General features: G+C 33.0%; 1 protein-coding gene across 8 annotated transcripts in view; it reads left to right on the top strand.

Moving 5' to 3' along the window:
• shakB (shaking B) overlaps positions 1–14,190 on the top strand; it is an 840,660-nt gene extending 826,470 nt beyond the window's left edge. For all 8 annotated transcript variants that reach the window (XM_067785020.1, XM_067785019.1, XM_067785027.1 and 5 more), the window contains one exon: positions 352–14,190. In XM_067785020.1, the coding sequence (XP_067641121.1) occupies positions 352–544 (193 nt within the window). In that variant the 3' untranslated portion in view covers positions 545–14,190. The remainder of the gene's footprint in view (positions 1–351) is intronic.
• Positions 14,191–19,085: the final 4,895 nt, after the last annotated feature.

The following is a 19,085-nucleotide window of genomic DNA, read 5'->3' as shown; positions in this document are numbered from 1 at the left end:
GACATATCTCTTCTGAAGTTCTCGAAGTTATTTACTTCTGGTAAAGTTACCTCTGTTGTGGTGTAACTGCAGTCCCTGGACGAGTTCTAGTCAATTTTAAAGCATAAGTTTTCTAGACGTACACCTGTATGTTTACAAATCGAACTCTACGAGTACTTGGTACTCACTTTTTGAAAATCGCCTAGGCGTTTATGCACCAATTTATGATGATGATGAAAAGCAAACTTGTAGCTTTAAAATTTTTTTCTTTTTTGGAATTCGTTTTTCAATTAAATTGAACTCTTTTTCTTGCACATTTTAAATGAAAAATAATAATTTATACTAATGCCATATTTCTCTTGCAATTTTCAGGTTAGTGCGTCGAGACGCAATTGAAATAATCGTTCGTCGTTCGAAGATGGGCGATTGGTTTTTATTATACTTATTAGGTGAAAACATAGATACGGTAATATTTCGTGATGTTGTACAGGATTTAGCCAATCGTTTAGGACATAACCAACACCACAGGGTGCCTGGACTGAAAGGTGAAATACAGGATGCATGATATTGGGAGTACTAAATACAATACAAAATGCAATTAAGTCGTCTCAATATAGTCAAGCAGCACCAAAAACAACAATAAATTTACAAAAACACCAAAACCGCTTTAGCAATAGCAAATCAGCACCGGCTTAAAAAAACGAAAACTAAAAACTCCTCACCAAACGCAATAAAAAAGGAAAATTAAAAAAAAAAATGGAAAATTTTCAACCAAAAAAAGCGAAAACACATTTCGGCCATCAATATCACAGCGCAAAAATTATATATTCAGCCACACAACCAAAAAAGCTCATCTCTTTTAGACACACATATTTATATAACTAACAGTATCAAGTATATACGAGTGCAAAAATCAACGATTTTAGACTAACCAAATTAAAATAGTTTGTGTGACAGCGATCAATTTGTGTATACATATGTGTATGTGTGTGCGAATGTGTTTAGAGACATGAACCAAGTAAAATGAAAAGAAAATTTGAAATGAAGATTAAAATGCATCATAGCCATATGTACGAGAGTACTAAATACCTACGTAAGAAATAGCGTTTAAGCAACGTATACAATAAAGCAGATGATCTCACCTGCATCCGAATCATCAAACGCATCACATGAACACATATATTCACATTGCTTGTCATATCATATCAACAACAACCACATAAATTACAACTATCGAGAAGGAGTACAACTGAGACGACAACCGCGAAACATTTGCATTTTTGTAATGGACCATTTAGGAAAAGGTAGATGGCGTTCATAAGGTCATCAAGCGATATGATCAAAGCTACTACCAGCATACTTACATCCGCTAGAACGCTGCGCCGCATCAGTTCATCAGCCCCACCACACCAGCCATATTCACAATATCAAAAAAAAAAAAAAAAAATGTGCGCATATGCATGTGTGTGTGTGTGTGGCGGTACCAAGAGAAGCAGTCACCATGTTTTTATATAAAATAATAATGAAATTAAGAAAAAAATTAGATCGTTTAAGTATAACGCCAACAACATACAAACATACACAATACATACATGCATTGCTACATACACATACACATACATACATCACTAGGGGTGGCATTTAATTTTAACAATGGTATCGTACATAATCTAGATCAGAGGTCGTCAGCTAGTGAAATAATTATTCGCGATCACTTCACGCATATGATTATTCTCTGAACAAGCAGAGTAGCAACACCGAAAGAGACTATAAGATGTTTATTTACGCATTTCAAACAAATTTATTTTCGCAAACAAAAGCTCATGCGCAGAATGTTTTAATTGTTTGATGTTAGCAGTATATTTTGTTTTCGTTTGACTCAAGCAATAAATAATAGCATATTTGCGAATTTTTTTCATTGTTAAAAACCATGCGTGCATACTTCCTGCCTCGTTGCTCGTTAGTCAACGTGTAAACCATTATCACTACGATGATTTTACTCTTACCAACCACTGTTTCAAACTTGGTGACCACTGATCTAGATAAACTTCGATATAAGTTTGTCTAAACAACTGTCATTAATAAGATGTTACCAATTACAAGTAAACTGAAACGTAACGTCATGGGAGTTTTTATGATTTGTCTGCAGACGGCAACTAAGATGCTGATATTGTCGTAAGGTCGTATTATATTCTTACATCAATATCTATATTTTTACCTCTGACGGTGGTTCTTGGGAAGCTTCAAATATGTGGATCGCTGTTTATTACCTGTATAGCTGGTTTTTATATGGTACGACAGATCTTGCAATCCCCTGCTCTAGAATTTCTTCGGACTAAGACATGTTCGAGCCGGATTTGCACATAGAGTATTCAACAATATCTTTGGCAGTTACGTCTTTAGAACTTCTGTAGTGCCCTTTCACTTTTCGAATTTTCCGCTTGGCTGCTGCTAGGTTTATTCCTACCTCGATGCTGGTTATTCCCTTATCTCCTTCCGCTGACCCGCTACGTGCCAGTCTATCTACCATCTCATTTCCTGCGATTTCCTTGAAGCCGAGATAATGGTATTTCAACTAGTTGTGAGCTATCGCATGGTGTAAGCTTGTTGCTGATTTTCTCTAATGATTTGTAGAACTTCTGTACAATACACTACAATACGACGACATTTTGAATGACGGTAGATTTGTATACCATTATTAACTGGATCCGCAACCCTCTTCTAATCATTCCTTCTTGGAGTGACAGTATTAACGCTGCACTCGAACTAGATTTTACGGTAAAGTAAGGATAGTTCTTTGCCCTTTCTGAATATGCTTCCAGAATTCAGATTTCCTCAGTGCCTCACTGTTGTTAGTACTTACATGCACAGTATGTGCATGTCCATTGGAAGGAAGTCTAATATGGGGTCTCAATCCGCCATGGGGCAGGCGTTGGTGGCACCAAATTTTGTAGTGCGCTGAACTTTCTGTAGATTTAACTACAATTCCCACCGCACTATAGAGCCATACAACAGCACAGGTTGCACCACTGCCTCATACCACCATCTTTAGTCTGAGACACCATTTTTTACCAAATGTCGATTTACAGGTGTAGAAAACTATGCTGGCTTTCCGTACTCGCTCCTCAACACCCTGCGCATAAACCAATAACCGGTAATCTAGATCAATAACGTATTAGCCGTGATTTTTTTACATGTATATACAACTGCATGCGCGGTTTCGACGCATCGTGGACACAGACACATTTTGGTCATAGAAGTGGAGAATAGTGTAGAGATATAATGAAGAGACACATTTCAGTTGCAACTGAAATTTATCAGTTCTAATTTCTGCTGCCGTCCCGGGCACAGCAACATCAAAATTTTAGAAACCAGTTTTTTCAATTAGAAGAAAGTTTTTCTAAGCTGGTCGCTCCTCGGAAGTGATTTGGCAAGCATTCCGAGTGTATTTCTGCAATGAAAAGCTTTTCAGTGAAAACTCATCTGCCTTGCAGATACCGTTCGCATTCGGCATAAAACATGTAGGTCCCGTCTCGACAATTTGCAGGTAAATTGAAAGGAGCACAACGCAAATAGGAAGAGAAGCTCGGCCTAAAATCACTTCGGAGGCTATCGCGCCTTACATTTATGTATTTAGTTTTCTGCCCAACAATTTCATGAGTGTAGACAAAGTTGCACACTTTGCAGTCCATATAAAGTTTACGTGCACATGTATATACATGTAAAAAACACAGCTATTTATTAGTGTTTCTGATGACACTGTAAGTTATGGCCACCCTTATACATCAACATGCCTACATAATATTTATATAATATTCATAAGTAACATCATAACTAGCAGAACAGTACATACATTCATACGCATAGACAGTAAAAAGTAAAAATCTATTGAGTAGAACAAGAAAAGCCTTCTGGAGATTGTAAAGGAACACTGCAGCTTAGTCATAATAAAACATGCAACAGAAACAGACACAGAAATAACAATAATAAAAAAGGAAGCATTAGCATATAGCCATACATATACATACAAACATACATACATATAAAAATATACACGCATTATTAGCAAAAAAAATTATTAGCAGCGCGCTTCATTAAGCAACCGACAATTAAAAAGTAGCAATTAAAAACTTTGAAGCAAATTCATACTACGCCCGTAAACGGACGCAGAATCATGCATACATACACACATAAATACATTGCCATACATTACATTAAATTAAATACATCTACATACATACATATACATTTAGTTATATTTAAATAAAAAATAGTACATAATTAGTTTAATAATATTTTTTAATTACAACGGAACATAAGGAATGAATGAAATTGTAACAAGAGAAAAATATTATATCATTATAAAGAGTAAGTACGTATGTAAGTAATTGTGTAAATGAGCTGTAAAAAAATATATATATATTTATTATCCAGTTTAAATATGTAAATATATTTAGCTAGTGAAATAAAATTAAATTTAAATTCAAAAAAAAAAATTAAATAAAGCATAAAATAAATGCATGTAACTGCGCCAATAAATTAAAAAAAAAAATTAAAAATACAAACAATTATAAAATTATACAATTAAAATTCAATAAATATTAATAAAAAAATCATAAGTTCTTACATACTTATACATATTTATATATACACCCATAACAGCAATAATATGATAATAAAAATTATTTAAAAAAAAATATACATACCAACATATATACAATAAATGCGAGAATGTGCTGTTTTTCACAGTACACACACAAACATACATAAGTTCATACCAACAAAATATAAAAATTGAAATTAATAACAAAATGAAACGATGTACATATATACAACCACACATGAAAGTTAATAATAAAAATAAAATTTGGATACTACAAATAAAATTTACAATGAAGAGTGAAATTTAAAAGCAACAAATAGGATATATACAAAATTATCATGTAGCTTATAAAAATCGGCAATACTAACTTAAGGTATAATGACAAAAAAAAGCTAAATATTTATTTAGTTGCAAAAAAAATCGTTTACCATAATATATAAATTTCTCAAATATCAAAACAAGAAAAATAGCTAAAGTCAATAAAGATTGCACATATGTGACGCACCGCAAGAAAAGAGCCCTAACTCGAAAAAAAATAAACTGTTTTTTAAACAATTTATTAAAAATGAAAATTCGTTTTTGAAATTGGTAAAAACCGGAGATCGGTATCTTTATTACTTTTTGAGTTATGAGCAGTCATATTCGAGAGTAATTGTGGCGCATACGAAAGCATCATATACTTAGGTACTTGTATGTACATATGTACAATTGTAACAGCATATGTATGCCTATTAGTTAACTGGTATGAATGTACATATGTATGTAAAAGTATATTAATGAAATCAAAAATTTAACTAATACACATTCTATTTTTCTGATTAAATTTTTTGGCAAATTTTTTATTAAACCCACTTTATTCTTTTTCGGCCTGGAAATTATCTTTCTCGCATAATTTATTTCTTTAAAAAGCAATGCTGCTTTTTTCGCAATGCGGGAAGATCCTTAATGATCCTTAAGGAGACCCGGTTGAAAATGTGAGTCCTGATTTTAGACTATTCATCGGCTTATGCAATTTTTCAAACTTTTTTTGTACTTTCTACTACAGCAGTTTTTAACTTTATTTGGCTTAATTTTGATGCGATGATACCCTTATCTCATGTTTTCCAGCTGCAAAGTTATGCGAGCCTCTTGTGCTTTCAACTGGTAGAACAAATAACCTTTCCTAGTAGAGGCTTACGCCGATCACTATATCGCCGGCGGCGGCGTGGGCGGCCCGTCGGTGTTCTTGCTTAAAAAAGCGTTTTTCTATTTAAAAAAATAATATTTAGGAAAGGTTTTGTTTGTATGTATTTAAGGGAATCGACGTTTTGGCGATTTGGGAAAGATCCTGCGGCGGCGTTAAGCGGCGGCGTATATCTCTATTTCGTAGTCGTGATAGGGGTTCGAACTTATTACTATCCGCTAGTTCCCAACTCATTTTTCAGTTGCGGGGTCTTCAACCGACTCAACTTGAACATGCCTTTTTGTCCCTTAAAACTATTCTTCTGACACCAATTGTTACGTTTTTCAAGGATTCTTGATTATTCCTTGCCTTCAACTATCGTTCGAATCACTAATCAGTCGAATAAATCAACTCAAATGTTTTGTATGTATTAACAGCACTCTGATTGTAGAACTTCAACAAATTAATATTTTCACGTACTTCGCTTTAGGGGTTTTAAAATCAAACTGATTAATTCTTTCCAGGAAGGCGCTGCTTATATACTCTCATTTGCCTCGTTCCTCGTTCGCCTTGTTCTTCCAAGCTCTAGACTTTTCGCAAACAGCCTTCTAGATGGAATGCTAATTGACATCTCTCATATCTCTGCATCTCATATTTGCTGTTGTCTTTTATGTATATGTGTGAGTAATGCTGTCTGGAGGCCGCCGTGGTGTGATGGTCCGCATATCTCACCGAAGATCCTGGGTTCACGCCCCGGACAAAGCAACATCAAAAATTTAGAAAGACATTTTTTCAATTAGAAGAACATTTTTCTAAGCGGGATCCCCGTCGGCAGTGTTTGGCAAGCACTCCGAGTGTATTTCTGCCATAAAAAGCTCTCAGTGAAAACTCATCTGACTTGCAGATGCCGTTCGGAGTCGGCATAAAACAAGTATGCCCCGTCTCGCCGATTTGTAGGAAAAATTAAAAGGAGCACGACGCATATTGGAAGAGAAGCTCGGCCTAAGATCTCTTCGGAGGTTGTGGCGCCTTACATTTTTTTATTTTAATGCTGTCTGCGCTCTTTGCTCCTATGTGTCATGTGCCTATGCAATTTCGTCTACTCTCTTAGATGCTGTGTATATGTGTTCGCAGCTATTTATTCTTTCATCTGCTTACAGTGCTGTGGTTTGACAGCATTTTTTTAGTAGCGGCATTATTATGTAACGGAAGCATCGGAAATATGGTACACTTGGGAAATTTCATCCACTTAATAAGTACAAAAAATACTGAACTTCAATTCATAGTGATTTTTTTACATTTTTGTATACGTAAAAAAAATTGCGAAAACTGTTTTTCTTAAGCAAAACTAGGAGAAAACAGAAAAAAAATCCTTGTGTCAATACCTTTTTTCCGTGAGTGTAAATCATAAATTGTAATTACGTATATATTCCTGGAATAATTTTCGCAGTGTTCTTTTTCGCTTACGTCCCCGTTTTATCTTTTATACAAATCGATCGAGGATCTATTCAATAGTCGCAATAGTTCCGAACTAACGTAGGAAGATTGGATGAATTAAGAGACGGCTCTTTTTCTCTAATTCTGTCGCCTTCTATGGTTCAGATGCTCTAAAATAGTAGTTGCGCTTGATTAACTAATTTCAATACATATATGTATCTCACACCTAACCGATGCTGATACATACGAATGTGGCTACCAATTTTCCGCTCTGCATTCATTAGCACCAGTTCGGAAGTACTCAGTTAGCAGTTACATACATATGTACTTAAAAATATACCAGCATAGCATATTCTGCCTATATATCGTCGCAACTACAAAATAAAAACTCGACAAAAAGGTAACGTGTTTATAAACGCCTGAACACATTTGGCTTTTGCGTTGTTTTTGCACTGGCGTCACTTTGAAATAACGCACGTGGAAATTTTATCTGTCACAATGAACGCAAAGCAAAAACCACATTTTAATTATTTGTCATTGGAAAAAAAATATATAAACAAAAATTCGTTCAGATAAAAAACAAGAATATTTTAAGAAATGAAAAAAATATAGTTGAATTGAGAGAAGAAATTTAAAATTTGAAGACATACCAAATAATTGACTGCCAAGGCATGCCAAAACTCAAATTTTGGAATTTATTTTGCGTGACTTTGGCGTTGCATTGCCTGTGGCTTACGTACAGAGCAATAAAGATGTGGGTTTTCAAACTCAGCTGGTAACACAACGTTAGCGGCGAAACGAGGGAAAAGTTGTATGTCTTCTAAGGTCTGAAGACATACAACTTTTGCGCCTTTATTTTCGTATATTTCGCCGTTACAGCAAGATTTAATAAAGTTTGTAGTTATATTACCATAAGAAATAATTCGTAAGTATTATTAAACAAACGTTAAAAAAAAATTTCAAGTTTCCTCTTTTAGTTCTTTGAAACATATTTTTACATAGCATCGTATTTTGTTTCATGATTTTCAACTATCCGTCCAAATAACATTATGAGTAAATTATGATGAAAAAAGTATATCTACATATTTTTATTTTCAAATACAGTTTCTACTGAGAAACAAGTGCAGTCTCTATTAGTGCGGTTTTAGAAAATGTCTGTATAATGCGCTGATTGAAAGATACATATCTTTTTTACACGGCATTGGTTTCGAATATCATAGTGACCATACTTTAACGCTATCTTGTTAAATTTGCGTGATCTGCTAAGTACTATCCGGATTAATTTTTTTTATTACTTTTTAAAGAGAGATTTTTAATTTACCATAGAACAAAAATATATTAAACGAAGTAATAGAGAGCTTGATAGTTCACTTTTCTCGGTAGAAGCTCTTGTGTCGAATTAAAAAATTTTAAGCCCGTTGAATCATATATTTTTTTTTTGTTGATATTTAAAAGTTTAAAATATCCGTAAAGTCGCAGGAGCCTGGCGCTTCATGGCTTTAGTTCTATTTATTAAATGCTATTTCTGCTACTTTTTCTCACATACAAGCGCGCTGATATTCTATTGCTGCTGTTTACTATTCTGTGGTAAGATCAATAGTCAGCGCAAACGGTTTCGAGTTATTGGAATATTCAGAAGAATATTACGGACGGACATGGGCAACGTTCGATTTTTATGAATATGGTGCACTCCGGTACAAGAAACTTCTTTGTTTGGCCCTTGGATGCTTCCAACGACATGCGTGCTGGCGATTGAAAACAGTTTGATGATACCTTGACCCTTGAATCCGTTAACCCTTGAACTAAAATGGTAATAAGTTTACTTTCAAATCGAGTTGTGCTATGAAAACTGCTGTCGGGTGGCGTTAAGTCTTCATACATATCGTTTGTCGGATGCAAAGATCCAAACACATACGTCAGCCTATACAAAAACTTTTTACGGCTTTAACAAATGATTTTAAATTTATAGTCACCCCACAAAAGGTGAATGCACTAGTTTGAAATTTTTTGAAGCAAGAATTCCTACGACAACAAAATGGTTCAGTTGTCACTTCCATCTTGCTTGATTTGCCTTAATTACAATATGCACAGCAGAATGTTTAAAGGCAAGTTAATTTTCTCAAATGCAATGGATGGTGACTGGTCTAAAGTAGGACATTAAATTGATTAAAATTTACCAAATGTTTGGTGACTCTTGTTAAATGTAACTGACTGCTCAGCTAACTCAACTAGCTAACTTTGTGTTGTTGCTTTCTAGGAATTCTCTAATCTACCTTGCGTTTTATTTTCACTAGCTTGCAAAAAAAGTGCCGTTTAGTAGTCCAAATAAGCAGAGTGGCAACATCTGAAGAGGCTATTGTTTATTTGCGAATTCTAAAAAACATAATTGAAAACAAACGGTCATGCGCAGAATGTTTATTATTAGCAATATATTTTGTGAGACTTATGCAATTTAATGCTATTTTCATAGCATATTTACAAAATTTTTTTTAGTGTTAACAAACATGCGTGTATAAATCTTTCCTCTTTGCTCGTCGATCAACGACTAAATACAACTACGACAAGGTATATACTTTTACCAACACAGTGACAGTTACAGTTTCTCTGGCGTTCTTTGAAGTAGTTTATCACCATTAACTGGTTGTTAGTATTCTGATTCTATTTAATTTTTAGGTTTTGTGCTATGCTATGAAATATTGTTAGACAATGATAGGGGATAACCAGCGAACTGCATGCATCATTTGTCCCATCTTTAGTCAGCGATTTTAAGAGTATGCATTTCTTAATTTATTTGTATAAAACAACTAAATTTATTAAACTTTTTTGCCTTGTTGTCACCATTAATTGACGTGTTCTGTTTTATCCAATTTTAAAGCATTCGAAAATATTTTGAAAGTAGTCAAACTTAAAAAAATATATATATATACAAAGAAGTAGAATACAAAGGAAAAATCACTGCCAGTAATAAATTTGTACAAAATATCATACAAATTCACAAAATTTTATTTAAAATCGCAATTGGTAATATAACTACAGATAAAAGGAATTATGCTTATGAGCTCAGCAGATACAATCCGTCAACGTCACGATATATGCTATTTCCGCTGAAAGCACGTACGTGGCGTAAAGTAAGTCACATAACGACTGACGTAAACTATTTTATTTAGCAACGAAATTAAAAATTTCACTATCATAATAATAGTTATTTGCTATTAGAATAATAGCAATTTGCTAATAGCATTACATAATTTAACACACCAATTTTTATCAGACGCTTACTTTAAATGGCAAAAAGTAAAGTGCAGCATATTTTTCATTTTACATTGAACTTTGCTGTGAGTTTCTTTCTTGTACGCGAAGTAAGTGACGTGTTGTATTTCTTTAAGCCTTTATTCAAGTAGAAAATTTGCGTTTTGTTGCCCAGCAAATATTCGGTCCTGCTGTGGGCATTCTTCGCGCATTAATTTGACAGTCAAAAGTGAGTAATTGGTCACTTTTATCTTTCAATCTATGTTATAATAAGGAGCCAACTAATAAATCTGAAATAATATTAAAACTATAAATAAAATGTTCAATGCAAAACACAAACACGGTGCTAGTAAGATAAATAATAACAAAAAAATATAAAAAAAAAAAAACAAAATAAAAAAACGAGTATATAAAAATTAAAAAAAAAAAAATAAATCTAATTAATTATTTGCATAGCAAATAGGGAATGCTAAGAGTTTTAGGCCTAAACGAATTGAACAACACTATATCATTAAATTAAATAAGCTAACGAATAATATATTATGTACGAAATATTGCGTTTAAGTAGCTATTAGTAATAAAGTTTAATTGTATATACAATAATATGTAAATAACATTTCTAAGCAAAAAATAATATACCACCATTGTAAATATTAAAAAAAAAAACTGTATAACTAACTTAGCAAAAGATTTGTTCCTGAACAAATTTTCACATGTGTATGCGAAAGGAAAAATTTACAAAAAAAAAATTATAAAATAAAAATAAAATAAAAAAATTGCAAAAGATATCTCATAAATTTAATGTAAATGCGTTTATTAATAAGAAAGTAGCAGATATGTATTTTTTTGTACATACATAGGTAATCAAACTAATATAAAATATATATATACACAAATATATAAAAAGTTAATCCATACATACATCTGGGAATAATAAATTTCAAAAAAATATAATTAAGTTAAAATATAAAAATAAAACACGTCAAGCGTGATCTTTCGAGCGCTTTTGTACCAAAGGGTTAAACGACTTTTTAATTAGGTAAATACTTAGTATAATAGTATTGTAACAACGATTTCTTAAACAATTAAATGTCACACTTTGATTTATATACATTTTGTATATTTAAATAAATTTAGGAACAATTTAGCGATGCTTTACAATCATAATGTTTTGTTTGAATTTTTTTTAAATAAATAATACACCTATGCTTTATTATGCTGGAGAATAATGTTTTATCCTTAATTAGGAAAAACCGATCCATCTCAACAGCTCAGTTTTACTGCTTGCAGTCTGGAGAGGATGTTGCTAATTCGAAAAAAAGCAATCAAGATAAAAAAGCTTAGCAAAAAGTTTCTGGTTTGTCCAGCTAATTGACAATGCGGATATAAATCCTTAAATAAAAGTTTCGCCATACGGACAGCGACGAATAATTTGATTAAATTTTTCTACCTGCCATCACTGATATAAATATGTATTTCCATGCTAATAAAAAACCAAAGGAAAAGCTAAATTTCTGTTAGCACTTTTCCATTACTTACTGCTAGGTTTAAAATTGAGGTTGAAAAACTCATCTCGGAAATGCAATTAAATTGTGGCATACCAAGGGAAAAAACTTCTATAGCATTTTCTTGTAATTTGGTACCGCGCTTGATTATTAAATTTCCAATACACATTTCAAAAGTTATTTAAATTTGTGTCTACCGCGAAGTGGCGGTAGTCGCATTATCGTCGCCGTGAATGTGTTTGAGCCATTAACTGAAAACTTAGTACCAGAAATTATAGCATAGTTTTAGGCGCATTTGTATAAAGAAACCAAAGTTTTTATGATTGGCATTTCCATACACTATTTTGAGTTGAACTGCTGCTTTTGAATTAATTTGAAGTGTATTGTTAAGAGCTCACCGAAGAACGGGGCAATCGGGGGACTCAATGATCATTATAAATGCCTTATAAAGTGTGTAAACGTATAAATTTATCTATTGCGTAAATGAACTGTCAAATTTTGTAGGAAAAATCATTTACACAATTTGTATAAATTTACGCGCACATTTCATGGTGTAAACGCGGTAAACTCAAAGGAATGCAACCTTGCAAACATAACAACAGTCATTTTCATAATAAATCTCCAACATCAGCAAGTCATTTACAAGAATATCTTAGTAAAGACGATTCAGTTTTGATTTTTCACTTAATCTTGGCATTTTTTAATTTGTATAATAATTACAATTTCTTTTTTGGCAATAATACAGCTGACTACTGTTATGTTTATCAAGAATATTACTAGGTGCGTTCATATAACAGCGTGTGTAAATGGATATAATTTTACACCTTATAAATTTATATGCTTTAATGAGTCCCCCTAATAATAACATCAAATCAATTTTTGAAATAAGAATACATTATTTTACCATAGACCACATTTTCCTAAGTAGTGCACAACCTTCTTCATTCCGTTGGTCCCTATGCATGCAATGTAGGTTTTATAGAGTGCAGCCGATGTCACAGTCCTTTTCCGAAAATAAGTTCAGTAAGATTATTTACTAACACTTGCGAACTAGCGCAGAGCTATTGTACTAATAGTCTATACTAGTTTTTATTCTGTACCCTCGCAGTACTTTCAACTGAAAATTTTAACACTGTAATTTCCTTCGAAATGGCAATCAACCCTTTGAACGCGTTCGGTACTGGTTCGGTCGGAGGTGATTCTGAAATAGTCGTAGCCCTTGATTGATTAATTTAAATGCATATAAGAGCCTCCTGCGATTTACAACCAGATTGACTGAATTTTTGTATGAGTGCGTGTCGGGTATTTGACGCTTGCCCCGCGACTATCAAATAAAAAGCCATCAATCAACATTTGCATTGAGAAACCGTAGCGTTCGGTCGTGAATATGTCGTCATCGGATGATGACTTTTTTTTACTTGCAACTACAGCAGTTTTATTAAATAATAAAAAAATTTATAAAAATTTTATTAAATAATAATAAAAGCTTTACATTCCATAAAGCCGGTAAACATTGATAATTTTCAATATGAATTACTGTTCTTCGGCGCACTTTTCAACAGCGAGGGCAGAAGGGTAGTATTTTTTTACTTCTTTCTTATAAGAATGAAACGAAAAGAGTTGGCTCACTTCACGCATATTTTTATTATCTTTTATTTAGTAGTCGCGGAGTAAGCGGTGTAGCAACTGTTGATGTCGCCTGTTTGCGTGCTTACATACAATGGCGAATATTAGCAGTTCCCATATGTCACTATGCTGGACAACAACAACAGCAAGGCAAGCAAATGAAATAGAAAACAGCCCTACATACATGTACACAGCAATCCAGAGGGGATAGTACTCAGTCATACACACACAGCAATACAGAGCGGATAGTACTCAGTCATACACACACACCAAAGAGTGCACGGACTTTTAAAAAGAGAATGTTGGTAGACCAAAAATTAAAATAATGGAAGAAGTTAGTAGATATTTGTTTCCATGAAAAAATTGCTACAGTTTATATTTGTAAAAAACAATTCATAATTTATAATAAATCACAATTCAAGGAAATAATCAGGGACGGAAAATAATACTTTTTTTTTTTCGGAGTCGAAAAAGCCCTGGTCAAAAAATTGTCCTAGGTGAAAATTTTTGAGTTCCCAGATATCCCTATAGCAATATCATGGCGAATCATGCATCCTTTTTATTTTTCGAACTTTTTCCATAAAGGTAAAATCTGTATTTTTATTTTTTGAGTAAAAAAAAAAATTTAATTCGTATCAGCCGTTTCTTTGTTATCAAGCCGGACTTTTATTTTGGCCTTAAAAAATAAAAGTCCGGATTTAACTTTTATTTCAGGACTTTTATATTTAAAAGTCCGAGTTAATACTGACGAAAATTTACCGAAATGTCTAATTACAACAACAATTTTCCAATATACCAAAAATACTGCCACACAATAACCGAATTCCGTTTACTTAAAACTTTTTTAATTTCGTTCAAAATTAAAAAAAAAAAACTGATGAAAATAGCGCAGAAAAAATATTTGCGTGCTTATTTACTACATTAGGTATTTCATAAACAATGGTTTTAATTTGTGCACAAATTTTTCAAAATTGGCTAGTGTCACCTCTTAATGTTATTTGGGGGTGCTCGGCAGTTAAATAAGGTTACCCTATGATCGCATTTTTTGGTTTCAATGCGAAAATATTGAAATGTTTGTAGATTTTTCGACTTTGGTGGTAGAAGTGGTAGAAAATGAAAATGGGCTAAAAAGTTTAAAAAGTTGGTGAATATACGAATAAAGTGGTAAAGTTCATGTACTAACACCAACCATTCGATAAGCCTCTAGAGTCTAGACCAGGGCTATTCAAAACTGAAAGTGCACCTGTATTAGTGAGAGCGAAATCGTGCGGGTGAATTGATTTTTCATTTACGGGCCGATTCTGAGCGTTACCGGTAAAATAGTCCCCAGAACATTATGTAAACGAAAATCGTTACCAGTTCTTTTATTCGCGATTCTGGCCAAAGTGGTAACGCTGTCATCATCGAAAAACTCACCAATGTCTGTGGTGAAATTTAAAAGTTGGGCTTCTTCGCTTTAACCATGGCGGAACGATACAAGGTGGCAGCATGGGACAGCTGAATATACACTTTTTTTATTTAATTTGATACATCAACTTCCGGCGCAGTACGATTTTACATTTGTCCATCGAATTTACAAAAACGAAGTACATGGAATTTTTATTTATGTTTGTAGGTATGTCACCATGCTGCCACCTTGTATGGTTTCGCCATGGCTTTACCGAAAATGTATCACTCGTAGATACGAGGCTAACAAATAAACGAGACGATGTGTATATATGTACATATATGCATAAGATTTTACATAGTTATATTGTAATTTATTCTGTGAAAGTACATAATGTAAACAAAAATCGCAAGAGGCAACACTTTTTTACTATTATCTTTACTTATTTGCGCTTACAATTCTTTATTTTTCAGTTTTGCCTTTTTCTAAACAACAGCTGTTGTTTGGTTATTTCGATGTAACCACCTACTTTTGTGGGTAAAAAATTATCCGGCTACTTTCGGGGATAGAATACCAAAAGGGTGTAAAAGTTTCCACATGATTTCGTTACCGTGGTAAAGAATGTTGTTACCACACTAGAATCGGGGCGTTAGTCGCTTACTAGCAAGCAACGAGCTAACAACAAACACATGTATCGCGTATAATTTTTCATACATATTTTGATACCGATCAGCCGATACCCATCACCGATGTTGCTACGCCAAGTGCCAAGCGACGACTAATGCGGCAGTTACTCACGAACGTACGTACCAAAAACGTGTCAGCTATCTTATGAGTATGCAATGTAAACGAAAACTCACCGATGTGCAACGCCCGTACGTACGTAGCCCGGAACGTAGAAATCAAAACAATTTTGATTTTTTCCGTAAGAACGTGTCAGCTGATCGCTCTCTCACTAGACAAAGTTGCCTAGTTAACTTTTGTGCGCTAATTTTTTACCGTTGGCAGTTTCATGCAAAAACACCTAATTAAAGTTTGAAAAATTGAGAAAATAATTCGAAATAGTTTCGTAAAAGTGCAGATTATAAATATGTTATCTATTTATATTTATTTAATATTAATTCCAGCACTTTACAACATCAAAAATTAAATTGGAAAAAGCTGATGTTTCCATAAGCATGCATGCAAAATGGTCAATGGCAACAGTGCTTATCTGTAAACAATACACACACAAATATGTTATGTACATGTACACAGACGCACACATTGATCCCTACGGGCGTGAGGGTTCGGTCAAACGTGTTTCATTCGACAAACGTCCGTACGTACGGCACACGTCGGTGGGTAACTGCCGCTTAACTCAATTAACGACGACAGAGCGAATCATATGCGTGTGAATTGAGAGGGAACAATTGTGCTATGAAATGAATAGCCCTTGGCCCTATTCGCTAACTGTGAGTTTTAAGGTGTACACAAGAAATTGTGTAAACTTTGAAATTGTGATTCTGTAAAGCAAAACTGTAAACAAGAAAACTCACTGATAAAAACTTCGTGAGTTTTCTTGGCAGCCAGTGTACACTATTCTGACATTCAAAACTCATACGCACTGTTGCAGAATGACTTTTTTGTTTTCATGGCGTTAGATGAATATTTTCTCACTGACATAAGACTTTTACATTCAGCGCTCATTCAGCAAAACAATGTGCACAATAATTTACAGAATCGCATGAAAATTTAAAGTATAAATTGTGTGTGCAAATGAGTTTTCAGTGAGTGTACATTTTTCAGTTTTTCACAGTTACGGAATTTACCCCCTGGTCTAGACCAAAGGTCGACAAAAATTAAAATGTAAGAGTATTAGTGAGAGCGAGAGCATGAACTTGCTAACTTAAAGTTAAAATCATGGCGGAACGACACAAAGTGGCAGCATGGAACAGCTGATTATTATAAACTTTTTTATTTGATTTGATACATCAACTTCCGGCTCAGTACGATTTTGACATTTGTCCATCGAATTTACAAAAAAAAAGTACATGGGATTTTTATTTATGTTTGTAGGTATGTTACCATGCTGCGACCTTGTATCGTTCTGCCATGGTTAAAATTGCAATAAGAAAAAAAAAAAAACAAACATAAACATAAACATAAACATATATTCGGCCAAATATTTCGACAATTTCGCTAAGATACTTTAAACATTCTACAGCAATTGTTACAGAGCAGAAGCTAAGGAATAGTAAATCAACTAGTTTTTGATATGCTATAGGAGAAGTATGGAAAAACATACATTAAATTGTGAAGATCTACAACTATAACGAGTATTATCTATACAAAACATTTGCGTTTATTCTTTCGAAAGTTCAGTGATTTGAACTAGAACACAATTCTTAAGACTCGATATAAAATATTTTGCTAATAATTATTTATGCGCGAAGTTTCAATTTGTGCAATCATCGCGCTTGCAATATTTTTTGAGTGTTAAAAACCACGGGTGCATATATCTTACCTCGTTGCTTGTAAATCAATGAACTACAATTGCGATGTTTTTACTCTTACCAACATAGCCGCAAATTCAAGTTTTGACCACTGCATTATAGAATGCATATGAGAGGTGGATAAGGTCAGATTCTACATTGATCAGGTATTATGTTACACAATCTGTAAACTGTTTTTTCAGTATGATGTATCTGGCTGGGCTTATTTAAAGATCTGCTTTCTACATTATTTCCCTTTTGCTTATGGTTTTGTTTCTCTTTCCGCCTACTTTTTGTTTAGCTTCTTTCTATCTTTGTCTTACTTTATTTTTTGTTTTGTGATAAGACCTGTGGCTGCAAAGATACGACAAATCAATTGTGTCGCGATTATTTGTGCAGGTTATTTTTGATATATGGAGAGTTTATGCTTCAAATTGAAATATATACATACTTAGCTCTACATAAATTAGATATAATTTTTTGGTATTTGGAAGAAATTGTATGATCATGAAGGCAAAGTAGTTTCCATACTCCTTTTAATTTGGTTTAAGTGGTCTTCCATAACCATAGGTCTAAAAAAAAAAATAGTGATGTCCTTATATAGAATTGTATGAAATTAAACTTAGAAGCCCCTATCTGTAAACACGCAGCTAGTTTTAAAATAAATTCTTACAGCGTAATGGGCACACAATCAGTATAGAGTACACCTACTAATAACTCCAAAAATATAATACTTCTTCAACCGAGCAATTATAATTAAAAATTTCAAATTCTTCATACTATTTAAAGCACACTAAAATTTTTATTATTTTCCTACTCCTAAAAAATGCTGACAAAAACTTTAGGTGAGATACTACACTACATTTTTTCTTCAATAATATTTAAATGCACTATTTTTTAAACCAAAATTGGACTCAACAATTTTTTTGTATTTTATTTCATTTTTTTCTCAAGTACTAATAAAAAATTGCCTTATATATATTCGAAATAATAATAATGTTTATTATACATACATACTAGATACTACTATAGTAAATTGTAAATATATGAATAAAATCCTTTTTGAAATTTTTAGAACCAAATAATTATTAACAAACTAGAATTGAAAATATTATTGGCACACGTACATAAATCGACTGCTGTGTGAAATATCAACCTATCTGGGGGCTGGCGTTTCAAAAACGCGCTATCTCAAAAAAACATTTAAATAATGGTCTATTTCGGAATTTGTTTCAAAAATGCCCTATCTCAACATCCTTTTGAAGAGCACCCGATCTCAGAAATTGTCACAAAAACGCCCTATTTCAGCTCAATTTCTATACATTTTGGCATTAGCTGAGGCGCTTATGAAAAAGATTCTGAGATAGGATGTTCTTCAAGCGAATTTCGAAATAGGACTTTAGATATCCATAAGTTTTTTTTTAGATAAGGTCTTTTCAAAATTATAACCAAAATAGGATGATATTTCACTCAGCGGTCGATTTGTACATTCGAATTTTTGAAAAATATTGTACAAAGTATATATAAAAAATATTTGTATGTATATTTTGCGAAAGTAATAAATTAAAAAAAAACTAAGATATTAATACATGTACATTGAAATATCGTAAGTTAACTTATAAGATATACACATGTGTACAAAAAAACATACATATATAGCGCA

Source organism: Eurosta solidaginis, chromosome 4, assembly GCF_040869045.1.
Source record: "Eurosta solidaginis isolate ZX-2024a chromosome 4, ASM4086904v1, whole genome shotgun sequence".
NCBI lineage: Eukaryota > Metazoa > Arthropoda > Insecta > Diptera > Tephritidae > Eurosta > Eurosta solidaginis.
The sequence above is the reverse complement of the archived record's forward strand: the minus strand, read 5'-3'. Positions and strand labels throughout refer to the sequence as shown.